This window comes from Cricetulus griseus, chromosome 5 (assembly GCF_003668045.3).
Source record: "Cricetulus griseus strain 17A/GY chromosome 5, alternate assembly CriGri-PICRH-1.0, whole genome shotgun sequence".
Lineage (NCBI taxonomy): Eukaryota > Metazoa > Chordata > Mammalia > Rodentia > Cricetidae > Cricetulus > Cricetulus griseus.
This window is the reverse complement of record NC_048598.1, coordinates 192,029,798-192,043,493: the sequence shown is the minus strand read 5'-3', so window position 1 is coordinate 192,043,493 and position 13,696 is coordinate 192,029,798. Positions and strand designations below refer to the sequence as shown.

General features: G+C 42.6%; 1 protein-coding gene across 1 annotated transcript in view; it reads left to right on the top strand.

The window, feature by feature from the left end:
* The window catches only part of Dnah11 (dynein axonemal heavy chain 11), a 298,245-nt gene that overhangs the window by 194,932 nt on the left and 89,617 nt on the right, over positions 1-13,696 (top strand). Inside the window, exons 56-58 of the mRNA XM_027416426.2 lie at positions 2,096-2,329; positions 6,981-7,127; positions 11,331-11,444. Coding sequence (XP_027272227.1) covers positions 2,096-2,329; positions 6,981-7,127; positions 11,331-11,444 — 495 coding nt within the window. The remainder of the gene's footprint in view (positions 1-2,095; positions 2,330-6,980; positions 7,128-11,330; positions 11,445-13,696) is intronic.

The window sequence follows — 13,696 nt, the reverse complement described above, 5'->3', positions numbered from 1 at the left end:
ATTTAGAGCCATTTCAGCATGGTGCTCTCCTTGTTTTCATTTTCCCCTTCACCACGATTGGCTGCAAAATGACTACAAAGTGGTGTCCACTGGTGCCCCTGAAGGGGCAAATCTCGCTGAAGTGATGATCTTCCCTGAGTCTCTGGAAGTGTGAACTGGAGCGCCGTGCTGCTGCTGTGGCCCTCTCTGCTCCCTCCCCTCAGAAGAAAACTGGAGATAAATGAATGGCAGAATAAATAATTTATGCTAATGAAATTACTGCAATTAGTAGTTCTACAATGACCCTTTTAAAAGCCACAGCTGTTAGTGTCAGGAAGCGCTGTCACTACTGACCTTATCATAAGAGAAAGTGACAAATTAAGAATGCAGGAAAGACCAGTCACCAGTCATCAGAGGGGTCTGTTCTGGAACGATTTGAGTTTTCTGAAAAACAGTGTGAATTACAACCAGCTGCTCCCTGGCTCCCTGAGTCTCCCATGCTGTGCCATTTTGTTAAGCCCCGATAACAATAGTTATTTTGCCCCATTGAGACAAGTTGTGTCGGGCCACTTCCAGCTCTCCCGGAAGCCACTTCCTTCAAAGATTTACAAATGAAACTGTTGTTAAAAGGAGCTTTGGGGGCTGCTGAGAAGCCTCCTCATAAAGATCATGGTTGGGCAGAAGCCAGGGTGGTTTTTTTTTTTTTTTTTTTCCCCTCCCTGTGAGGAGATTACACTTGACTGAGGTTATTTGTCTTTATCATAGGATGGTATATGTGAAAGTTCCTGTCAAAGCAAGATGGGACAAGAGCAGATATGTGCTTGGTTATATTGGAGCCAAGCTGTTTGGGAAAATAAAGTTCTCTAGGAAGCACGATGCACATGACATTTATAGACTTGCTCGTGAATTTTATTTCCTGGGTCCACTAATTGCTAGTAGGTATGCACCTCGAATCCCCTTGAGTTCGGTACAAGTCAAGATTTACATCCCTTAGTCTTGGCTTTGAACAGACATTCTTTCCAGTGAGGCAGGTTTTCCCTCCACCCCGAGGGTATGCTCACATGAAGATTTCACATTCCTTTGGGGTTTGTGGTGATGTTAGGAGTCTATCAGAGGAGCAGGCGGCTCGATGCTCGCTCTCAGCTCTGGTTGCAATATTGATGGTCCAGGTTTGAAACGTTTAACCGCACCACCGGCCACTCATGTGCAATTTTCCTGAAGCCGCCTGAGTGCTATTGACAACACTTTGGTAAATTATGTGTGACTTTGCAAAGAGTTGGTGTAGCTCATTTAATTCATATTAATTGATTTTTGGGCTTCCCTTGATTAATTGAACCTGGTTCATCTTGTACAGAATGCAATAAATACTCATTAGGATGAGGGAGATGTGGCTGTAGAAATTAAAAAGTTAACTATTCCAGAAGTCACAGAGGACACAAGAAGGGACTCTGCAGGGGCGCTGCAGGGGGAGGAGGTTTTAGCTTCGTTTTGTCGTTGTTGTTCATTTCTCCATGTAAGAATAGAAATGACCATTGTGGTTTCTCCTCAGAATGGGTGGTCTGGATAGCTTACCTGTCTGTTTTTTTTGACATGGATTCCCAGAAAACTCCACTTCCCTGCTTCTGCTTTTTTTTTTTTTTTTTTTTTTTTTTTTTTTTTTTTTTTTTTTTTTTTGTCTCCCTTGGCTTTGTACTGATTCTTTTTGTCTAAAGTTCAGCTTGAAAGTAACATCCTAAAAACAGTATCCCTTGGAATATTGTCTTGCTTTTTTTTTTTTTTTTTTTTTTCATTTTCCCCCATATACCTGGTAGTTAAAGATTAAGATGTAGAGATCTGGGCTTTGTCCTTTCTGTTGGCTCCTGGATTTGAAGCAACACAAAAACACCCTTTGTCCTCCCGGCAAGAAGCCGGTGAGGAGGCCAAGCACTCTACAGTTATCCCTCCAACCCTGTGGGTTTCTCATGAAGATTAAGTAAAATTTCCCAGCCGCTACTAGGTAATTTGTCCTGGCTTTTAGAAAGAAAATACTGTATAATTTTTGGTGGTGGTTTTTTTTCTTCCCCCTTCTATTTCCTAAATTATATTTTGAACTTGAAATGTAATATCTATGTTTCAGCCACAGCACAAAGATTCCATTAGCCTTTTCATGGCGCATGTTCACACCAGCATAAGGGAAATGAGTGCCTGCTATTACCAGAATGAGAGAAGATACAACTACACTACCCCAAAGAGTTTCCTAGAACAGATATCCCTGTTTAAGAGCCTGCTGAAGAAGAAGAGAGAAGAGACACACCAGAGGAAGGAACACCTGGGGAATGGCATCCAGAAACTACAAACCACGGCCTCACAGGTGTGACCAGAGGGACAGGGTGGTGCCTTTTTCTGAGGGAAGTCTCTACTCCCTCACAGAGGGCAATGTTTCCTCTCTTTTTTCTTTCTTGACGATTTTTTTAGATTATCATATAATTACAACATTCCCCCTTTCTCTTTGCTTTCTCCAAACCCTTCCCCACTCTCTCTCAAATCCATGGCCTCTTTTTTCTGATAATTGTTATTGCATGCATATATATATATATATATATATATATATATATCTATATACAGCTCAGTCTAACTACTATGTGTGTGTCCATATAACTATGTGTGTGTGTGTGTGTGTGTGTGTGTGCGCGTGCGTGCATATGTATATATGTTTTATATGTTTTCAGGGCTAATCGTTTGATACTGGACAATCAATATTGGTGGACTTTTCCGTCGGGAAGAACACCTCTCTTCCCCCCATGTTTCCCTGGTTGCTTGTAGTTCTTTGTGCAGGATTGAAGCTTTCCCCTTCCCACGTTGGTATCTCCATTGATGTGGTTCTTCTTTAGCTCATATCTGGGCAGTTGTAAGTATAGCTGCTAATGCTACTAGGAGATACAGTCTCACAGCAAACTCCCCAATCCTGTGGCTTTTACAATCTTTCTGCCCCCTCTTTCACAATGTTCCCTGAGCCTTAGGTGCAGACACATTTTGTACATGTAGATATATTTGGAACTGGGCTCCACCCTCTGCATTTGATGGGTTGTGGTTTCCTTGGAGGTCTCTGTCTGTAGCAAAGAGAAATTTCCTTATGAGGAGTGGAGGCTACACTTACCCGTGGCATAAGGACATATGTTTATAGATTGTTGTGGCCCCCCAGGAGATGGAAGGTAAGTCCCCATTGCTGAAGATATTACCTCAGACACAGGGCCCAAAGATCCTCCCCCCCCCCCCCCCGAGCAGGAACCAACCTGAAAGCCTCCTTCCTGAGGACTGACTTTCATGGTACCAGAAGGCACCACGCAAGCTTCCAAAGGAGTCCTCCCTAGTCACGACACCTATGAGCCACATTAACAACCAGCATGGCACCATAATCCCAAGGATCCAATAATGGCACACATACCTTGTCAGTAACCAACAGCTCTCTAATATGACTTGAGAACCACTTAACAATAGCGAAACCATGGCTGATCCTGGAAACCCAGCTTACCACTCAGTGCTAGTGGAGTCATGGTGATGGGAGGAAAATTTAAAATCATTACTTACTAAATCAACATAGTCACTAAGTTTCCTCTTTGAAGCATCGTTAGCCCAATGGTCTAGGATGCCTAGTTCTGCCTTGCATAAGTTTGAAGACTGAGGGGAGTGGCACACTTGCTTTTCTGAATAAGGAAAGGATGGACTAGTTACTTTTTACCCAGCTGCTTTGAGGACACCTTCTCTTCTCAGCCTGGAGCTGTGTAGAACAGTGTGGATTTTGAGGGGAGCACTTTCTCATTCCCTTTCTACTCCCTGACATCTTGGGCTCTGGCTCAGGGATTTGGTCATTTTGCCAGGATGGAAGTAGGATTCTTGTTGTCTTAGACACTCAACCCCAGTGAGGCCATCATGTCCTCCCTAGCTGATGACTGTGGAGTGGCCCTCGGTTGTACACTTCTCCCTGACCTCAATGGAGGTCTATATGCCTATTTTAGCCCCCAGCTCTCTCAGACATCCTAGCCTCTGTCATCAGGCTCTTTCTACATCAGGGTATGGTATTCCAACCTAAAGGGTAAATGAAGAATTAGTACAGGGTGGGACTCTTGTTTCATTGTTAAAGTCAAAACCAAATGGGTGTCACAACTGCAAGGTTAGGAAGCAGATTCAAAGAATTTAGGATAGAGAGTACTAGAGGCTGGGACTTGAAGCCTGTCTATGTCATTCTAGTGCTGTATGCTGTCTGTTGGCAAGCAGCCTGGCCTTCCGCTGTGCTAACTGGACCTAAGCTACGTAAATTTTCGTTGCTGGTCATCCCAAAGGTGAACATTGCTGGTGACTGAAAGAAAGATCCATCTTCAGGCCCTCCCATGTGTTTCCTGAAATATGGACAATAGGGACAGTTTTCCCTAAGAGGGCTGGGTGGCCTATCTGTGCCAAGGACAGAAATTAGACAAGGCCTGGTTGGGAACATACATGGGAGCCTGTTCACCCTGAGGTGATCTCTGGCTGTGATCTCATAGTACATTTTAGGGAGACGTTCTACTCAGTCTTTCCCACGTAGTTTCACATGCCAAAACTTGTGCTTGATGAAATACAGGAGTCAGTGAGCAGTTGGTTGTGACTGGGAAAGACAGACTGGAGGGGGGATGTTTTTAGAAGAGTCCCTGAAGTGTGTCTATATTTGTCTACCTGCTCCTTTCCCTGCAGAGAATGTCTTTACCCTCCTGCTTACATCATCTTACGCTCCTTCACCTTACCCTACCACTCTTTTCTTGTTCTGCTTCTCTTAGTCTCTCTCCCTTAAATCAAGACCCCTTTCTATAGTAAAGGTTTCTTAGGAGTCCTGTTGAGCCAGGAAGACGGCAAAGAAGCTGTGTGTTATCACACTTAGGTCCCCTTGAATCACACTTAGGTCCCACACTGAAGCTATTGACTTTGCCCCAGGAAATAATAGTGTTGTCACCCAAATTGAGCTGTCAGTTTCCTTGCCTTTGGCAAAGAAAAATAATGTCTCTGTCACACTTTGAGTTGTCTTCCCAAGTACCAGAGCTAAAGGCAAATAACATAGCATCCTGGGTAATCCTAGAGGTGGTGATGTCTCAGCCACTGAAGCAAAGGAGAGAGCACATGGCTTTTTAACCACCCTATCTAGGTATTGATGAGTTGAGGATGGGGAACAAGAGGAGGGAGGAAGAGGAACCAATCTGCTGTCTCTGTACCTACAGGACTGCTTGGGGTCTCAGTTGTTCCCCTCAGCTGAAAACTATGGGAAGGAGCTTTGCAAAGACACATGAAGCCTTGGTTTAAGGAATGTAGCCGGATCCTCTTTATTGGGTGTTTGTACATGGACTGCTTCCAATGTCAGAAGAGTAGGTGACATATTTAACAGTTATTTGGCAGTGGTATGAAAATTTGTTATGTAAGGGAGGCATATTGGTTTCCCGTGTGGAGATTTGAAGAACCTTAGAGTACAGGACCAGATTGTATTTGAGACAAAGTGCCTTTTTCTCTGCATTTGCCTACCTGAAAGCATGATTGGTGGTTATATTTCCAAGTCAGCTGCTTCCTTAGAAACTGGAGTAGGGCTTGAAATTGTACTACTCCCCCGCCCCATCCCACTCATGATGCTTTGGATTATATCCCAATGGAGAACTAGTTTCAATGGCTAAAAGAACAGAGAAGCAAACATGGGCACATAGGAAGGCCAAAATAATCAGTACACCATGGCAGTGCTGCTTGGTAGAGTGTAGACAGATGATTGCACTTGGATGGGGAATCAAATGCTTTCCCTAGATACAATTCGGCAGGATGTGCTCCGAAGACAAAACCAACAACGTGTCCTTAACTGAGTCAAGATAAATGGTTTCGACTGCTTCTGCCATCTGCTGTGAGCTAAGAGGTAGTGATGATACCTATACTCCGATGAAGTAGAAAGAACAATTATCACAGCTTCATATGCTTTTTGAGGCTGGGGTCAGTCTTTTAAGTTGTTCTCTACTTTGCTTCTGCTCTGTTTTTTGTTTTGTTTTTTTTATTTGTTTGTTTGTTTGTTTTGAGACAGTGTTTCTCTGTGGCTTTGGAGGCTGTCCTGGAACTCTCTGTAGATCAGGCTGGCCTCGAACTCACAGAGATCCACCTGCCTCTGCCTCCCAAGTGCTGGGATTAAAGGCATGTGCCACCAATGCCCAGCTTGCTTCTGCTCTGTCTTAAACAATCCTCCAACTCAGGAACCACATGGTACACGCTGAACCCAAGAGAGTCTCAGCTGGAAAAGGGGCAGGGCCACTCACTTTAGCTGACACGTTTGTTGAGGTCACAGAAATACTGATGCACAAGAGCTGAGTGGGGCTGTTCGGTGGCGAGTCAAAGGAGAAAAATGCACATGTATAGTACTCACTGGATTTCTGTAGCCCGCGCCATGTTAGTGCCCAAAGAGCACACACAGTCTCCACCCTTCTTGTTGGTACTAGATTCTGTATTGGATGGTCTGTGTGGCTCTACACTGACACCACAGAGGTGAGTGTAATGAAGAAAGTCGTTCCGTATTGGGTGGGTGGAGAAGTAAGACCAGCCACACATTGCAGTAGGCAGCCAGATACTCTGCAATCAAAATCAGCCCATATCTTTAAGTTATTCAGACTTACAGCAGCTTCCCTTTGAGAATACAGGAAGCTATCCCAGGAGTCACTAAGCTCATTGTTCTATGGCCTTTGTAATCTCGAGCCTGGTGTCCTGAGTTGGCAAATGCTCTGATGGACGCCTCTGTTAGTATTTCCCTGAGCATACAGGTTGAGTTGCCCAGATAAACTCCTGCTGACACACAGTAACCCCATGTCCCGAAAAGCAGTCTTCTGCCTTTCTCATGTGGAAAGATACATGAAGCTACATTTCGGCAAGTGAAAGCAGAAGTCAAATCAGGCTAGAAACAGAAGCGTGCCCTGCACTGCTAGGGCCCCCAAACCCATGCTGAAGTGGCTCCAAAGTGATGACTTTTCCTTCAGGTGGGGGATCTGAAAGCCAGGTTGGCCTCTCAAGAAGCCGAGCTCCAGCTCAGAAATCATGACGCCGAAGCTCTGATCACAAAGATCGGGCTTCAGACGGAGAAAGTGAGCCGGGAAAAGGCCATCGCCGACGCGGAGGAGCGAAAGGTCAGACTCATTCCACCATTTAGAGTGCTGAGCTATATTTAGTACAAAATAAACCTTTGTAGGTGAACGATTTTGAACAACTTCCTCTCCAGGGAGCATAAAGTCTAAGGAATTATTATACTTACACATGTAACAGCATTTCACACCGTGATTAGCACTTGACCTTTCTTTGCATTATGCATTTCCCCAACCTTTTAGCTCTTTAATGAACAATAAATACTGAGCTCATTCAAGCATATAATGGATGTGGATCTCGTACATCAGGCCTATTTGTAATACAGTAAAGGTCAGGGAGTCACCTCAGAGGTTTCTAAAGGTTTCCAGTTTTTAGGCAAATTGAACAACTCAATTGTTAACAAAGCCCATTCCGTCACTTTGCGAGATGGTTTTCAAGTTCCGCATTTTAATAACACAACCAGCATTCATGATGAAGTCCTAAGCTAACTGTGGTCTTTCCAACTGGTCCTGCGCCCTAGCGTTCTGTGCGACGGTCTGCTGTTGGAGACAATAGCCCTTTGGATCATGTGGGTGCTGCTTGCTTTGAATTTGAGCTCCTAGCATCCCCCAAATAAATAAGACTATCACAATCTTCATTCAGCACAAATGGGATGTATTTCCTGTGTATCTTGTTTCCCAAAAGATACAGGACAGGAAGCATAGTTAATAAATACTCATTCATTGAAATTAATAAATGCTTTATTGTTTGGGGCAAAAGATTATAATCAGGGCTATTTAATGAAAAGCTGAAAATTGCTTGTACTCTCATAACCATGAGCCAGTGGCCGTTATGCTGTTGTTTTGTATTTCATTGTACCAGTAAACCTACCTAACATTTTTTTTTATGTTGATGCCAGCTATTCTTGGACAATCAAATAGTTTCCCTCTGTTTTCTGATGTGCAATGAGCATACTTTGTCTTGAGCAACGGAAAATTTGAAAAGTACATTGGAAAAACTCTAAACACAAACCACAATGCAGCATTCTTGAAGCAATGATAGAGTCGTTTGACTCAGCCAGTAGGCATATAATTCCTAATTTTGGTAACAGATGTTGCCATCGAGTTTCAGATAAGTACAGAATGTCTTTCAAAGTATATTATGAAATTAAGCAACCAGGTTTTGTAGGTGGTGCAGGATTATCAGAAGCTAATCCCACCCAGGGAATCTGCTTAGGGTATTACACAGTTATGTAATGTTCTAGCAATTAAAATTACTGATAGTTATTAACCCATCACTGTAGATACTGCTTGGAAATCTTGAAATACAACAGAAATTTGAGAGATGTCTCCCCATATTTTTTGCATGTAAATTCCTAAAGTAAAATTACCAGCATAAAGGAAGAAAAAATATTTTAGCCAATTAGAACATATCTAATAGGTTACTTGATGAGTTTTATTAGGCATAAAAAAGAAATATACTATTTTTATGTCCAATATATACCAAAAAGTATAAAAAAATGCTTAAAATTTTCATTTTGTCAGTAGTTGTCTGTGTGTTTGTGTGTGTGTGTGTGTGTGTGTGTGTTTCATTGTCTTGGCTTTGGAGGGCTGGGCACTGTCCTAAGTTCTTCAGAATATTTGACAACCAAGGAGTCTTTGCATAGCTTACATTGCAATGGGAAAGCAGTGTATTGGATTTCTGGGGCCAGACTGAGAGGCTTAAGAAGTAGGTTTATTTTTTTCAAGTTCTGGATGCTAGCTTGGCCTTCCTGAGGACTCTCTGTGGCTTTCACTAGCTCTCACCAGGCCTCTCCTGTGTGAATTCCAATGCCTGGTGTGTAGAAACTCCCTCATTCTCTAGGGATACCAGGAAGACTGGATTGGAGCCTATCTTAAAGAACTCTTTTTGACTTTACCTCTGTGCTACTACAGTCTCCAGATGTAACCACATGCTGGGTTACGGGAATGGAGGTGTCCACAAAAGAATTTGAGACTGTTCGATTCAAGTTTCCCGGCCTTTGGACAGAGTCTCATGGATTCTTAGACTGGCCTTGAACTCACTACATAGCCGAGGATGACCTTGAACTTCTGATGCTCTTGGTTATACTTATAAGACATCTTGCTTGTTTTATGTAGTGCTGAGATCAATGCCAGACTTTCTAGAATGATAGGCAAGTGCTCTACCAACTAATCTATATTCTCCAGGCCCAGCTTTTAGCATGAAGTTCTGGAGACTCTGTAATCAACACAAAATTTTATGAAAAATTTCAAGGAGTGGTAGATGTAGTGGCATCTTGCCTTGTCAGTGAACCTGTAGTAGTGGCCACACCCTTTGGACGTGGTTTTAGGGACAGACGTGACCCTTTTAAGGTAGAGGAACTTCGGACTCATGCTCTCTTGGGTCAAGGAGAGCATTAGAAGGGCAGAGACTACCTCTTCTGGTGCAGGAAGGCCGTGGTGGTTATTTAATCTGTGTAAGTTTTTCCCTATGAACAGTCTAGGAGTCCAAGGAACAAGAAAAAAGTCCTCACAGTTTCACTTAGTGCCAAAACATCTATGACTATAAGGCCAAAGAAAAATGATTTTTAAATGATACCATTATTAATGTATCACTAAACTCTGCATGTTTACGTGAGACAAATATGCCCAAGCTACTCCCTCACATACACTCTCATCTGTGATAGTGTTTAGAATCCCCGTGGTCCACTTTTTGGGCCTGTTTCGGGGGTGTGGTTTTGGAGGAGTTCTTAGAAAGCATGCAGAGTTTCCTTATTTACATTAGCAGCAGTTGTGTGTGTGTTAGCAGGAGATCACGTATGTACCCTGAACCAATTATGTTCATAAAAGGTAAGTACGCAGCAAAATAATGGTTAATCAGGAGAAGGCTAATTACCACTAATAAAGCTGCCACAGACAGCATAATTTGTTGTGAGCCGTGTTTAATTTGATGGCATGGTTGAGCCCGTTTGTTCCAAACACATATGAAGAAAAGCACTTTTGTTCCAACTACTCTGTATCTCACCATCACCCTCACCCCAAGAACCGTCCCACCGGGACTTGATCCTGCTGCCCAGTGCCACAGCTTGAAATTCAAACATGCTGCGGATAAAAATTCACTCTTACTCGGCGTTAAAATTCTGTAGCTTTCTGTGAAAGGGGAGACAGAAGTCCAGCCTCACATACTGGGTTAGTTCAAGTCACCAGCTCAGGTTCCCACAGGGACACTGAAGCAGAGCTCTGTAAAAAGGACAGACAACAGGAGAGTGGGTGTCCAGGGTATTCTGTTACCTATGAAACACTTGGGTACATCAGTGGCTTCTTTCATGGAAAGCCACTAGCTAATTTTTTTCATTTCTTTTTTTTTAAATAAAAATTCTGTCTGTGGTGAAGTATGCAACCCATGACCACAGAAAAGGGACTTTCGGTTCTGAACAAAAGAGTCCCACACATAATTTGTGTATGTGTGCATGAGTGTGTTTATATGTATATGGGTGAATGAGTGTATGCTATGCACATTTGTTAGAGGCCAGAGGTCATCCTTGTGTGTCATATCTTAGGAGTCACCATCTTGGCTTTTGAAACTCGGTCTTTCACTCACTTCAGGCTCACCAGTCCACTGATCATGTCTCCATCTCCCCAGTGATAGGATTGCCAGCACATGCCACCCTGTGTGGCTCTTCTATGTGGGTTGTGAGGATCAAACTCAGAGCTGTACGCTTGTCAGCAAGCACTGAACTAACTGAGCTATCTCCCTGGCTCTTGCCTGTATTCTAAAGGGAATGGCCAGCAGGACTGCTAAACAAACACTGCTAATAACTAGATGAAGAATTATAAATGCTCTGTGAACCAGCTTCCTGGTCCAGCCTGGATTACCTTTTAATGGAAAGAGCACTAAGGTTGGGGTTGGGGGGACGAAAAGTAGAAAACAGAAAAATGCTGTTTACTCTTTGTTTTTTGTTTGCCTGTGTATTGTTTTGTTTAATTATTAGTAGCATCTTACAAGCAAATGACTAGAAGCCCTTTGTGGAGCACTTTGGTATTAAATCTGTTTGTTTTTTAGTTCATGCTTTACTAATAGCTTTGCTTCACAAAGCTCTCTGGATCTACTGTGCTGATAGTAAATTACCTACATGTTGAAAATATAAACAAATATGTTGCCCGATAATGCATCCAAGTCAGTCCATGCTTTGTGCTGGAGATTTCTGAGATAACAATGGGGTGGGGGATGGCTGGGGGCTTACCTCTCTAACTATCCCCTCTAACTAGGTGGCTGCCATTCAAACTGAAGTATCCCAGAAGCAGAGGGAGTGTGAGGCTGACTTACTCAAGGCTGAGCCTGCACTGGTGGCTGCTAAGGCTGCACTCAACACACTCAACAGGGTAAACTAGTTTCTTGACCGGTGGGATTTCTTTTTTAAATAGTCAAGGGTTATGAGAACTTGAATAATGGGACAGAGTGGATGGCTCACGTAACCACAGAGCCTTGCAAAAGGACAGAGCACATCAAACCTTTGAGGTCATCTTTATAGATCCACTTCTTCCCCCACCCATGACATTCTCTAGGTCAGTGAGTCTTAATTCTGTTTTTCTGCTTTAAATGCTTAAGTACAAGACATTTCCTTAACCACAGTGAATCTCAACTGGGAAGGGGGGGTCCATGGATACTGGAATGTTTTCCTACTGCTTAATTCCCTCAGTGTAGATCACTGACTCATTGGCAAGGCAATTAGTGGTTAAATTATAATGAGAGCAAGGGAAACTACTCTAGAGTATGAATTAGTAACTATTCGAAGTACCTATTACTACCTGTTGTCCTTCATGAACCCCACAGTAATATCCTCCTAAATATTGCTAACACTGGGGAGTCAGCCCTCTAGCCTTCCAGGGGGCACTTTGATGAGTCTTTCACATTGTGTGCTACTTGGAAAACTAGCTGAGGGATGCTTTATTTCCTCTCAAATACAAAAAAAAATATTTTTTAAAAAATTTGATAAGACCCCCGAGAGAATCCTAGGAAATGCCTAGGCCTGAGTTTCTTAAGATTCAACTCTAAAGGCAGAAGAATCTAAATTTCACTGCTTTTCTAAGAAAATCCTCAGTTCCTTTCTGGACCTTGTTTTGTTTTGTTTTGTTTTAAGAAAGTAATTTTGATTAAGAGCAAAAGCCTTGCAAGAGTTTTATAGTATTATTATAAAACTGAAAATTTGTTAAGAATGTAATTGTGCCATGAGAGATTATTTCATGCTTATTCTAATGCCTCAAAATGATATTGTTCAATATTAGCTAGCAAAAAAATAGAAAATATTCCCAGTAAGTAAAACACACCGAGACACCCATGACTCATTTGTTTGAACAGAACAGTCGTAAACATTGATAGAAATTATAAAATAATCAAAGTAAAAAATAGTAGAAAAGTAACTGATTGCCTCTGGCTAATGGAATGTTTCTCTCTCTCTGTCTTTCCCTAAATTTGCAAGGTTTTTTTTTCTCTAAATATATTTACTCTTTGTACGTGAGAGGGCACACTAAAGAAACTGCTGGCATGGTCGCTCTGTAATATGGTTAAGGTTTTTATTGTTAGTATGAGGAGAGAGAGAGAGAGAGAGAGAGAGAGAGAGAGAGAGAGAGAGAGAATAGGAATAGCCAGGAGCATCAAGAAGAGTCTAGAGCAGAGAGAGAGAGTGGAGTGGAGATGACCAGGGCTCTCTGTGAGAGAGGAGAGAATAACCAGAGGTGGAGAATAGAGGAAGCATAGTGAGATAGCAGGGCCAGGGGGAAGCGTAGCCTTTATATCTGGGAGGAGAGATGCCTTTGGAGGTGAGAAGCCAGCAGGCTATTTTAGAGACTCTGAGATGTATAGCCAGTACTTGTGATACTTAGTGAACCCGTAGGCTGGCGTGGACTTTGTTACACAACCACAGGTAGCCATAAGTCCCTTGTGCCAGAGGTAAAGGAAATGAGTCCTTTTGACAGATGGGATGTGTTTTCATAAGTTCTGAGGAATGCTGGATTTTATCTAATTGCCAGACATCCTCCAATAGTACAACTTGAGCTAATTTCTAGATCTTTGGATGTCCGAGACCCAGCAATTCTTTAATCAAACAAAACAAAGTGGTATGGCCTGCAGTGTAGAACCAGGTTGTATCCAAGTGATTGAAAATCCTAGTTAACCAGATCTCAACACTCAGTAGCACTCTGTTCTGGCTTTAATGCCCATTCTATTCTTTGTATAAATAGATAGCTTTGGGTAAAGGAGCAGAATTTCATTTGGTTTAGCTTTTAAATCATGCATTATGGAACCACATGTACTTCTAATAAGTACTATTTCCTGCCCCCAGAGTATCTTTCCTCTCATTACAATTTAACCACCAAATCCATTGTCAGTGAGTCTGTACTGAGGGAATTAAGTGCTCAAAAAGACATTCACAAACCCCCTCCCAGTTGAGACTCACCATGGTTTAAGGAAGAGATGTCTGTACTTATACATTTAAAGCAGAAAAACAGAAGACATGCTGACCTAGAGAATGATATTTACAGGGAAGGCCTGGTTAAAACACAAGTGCATTACATAGTGGGATAGAATTCACACATAACCAATGCATGCACAAAATCTCCTGGCTTCTGGCGGGGCA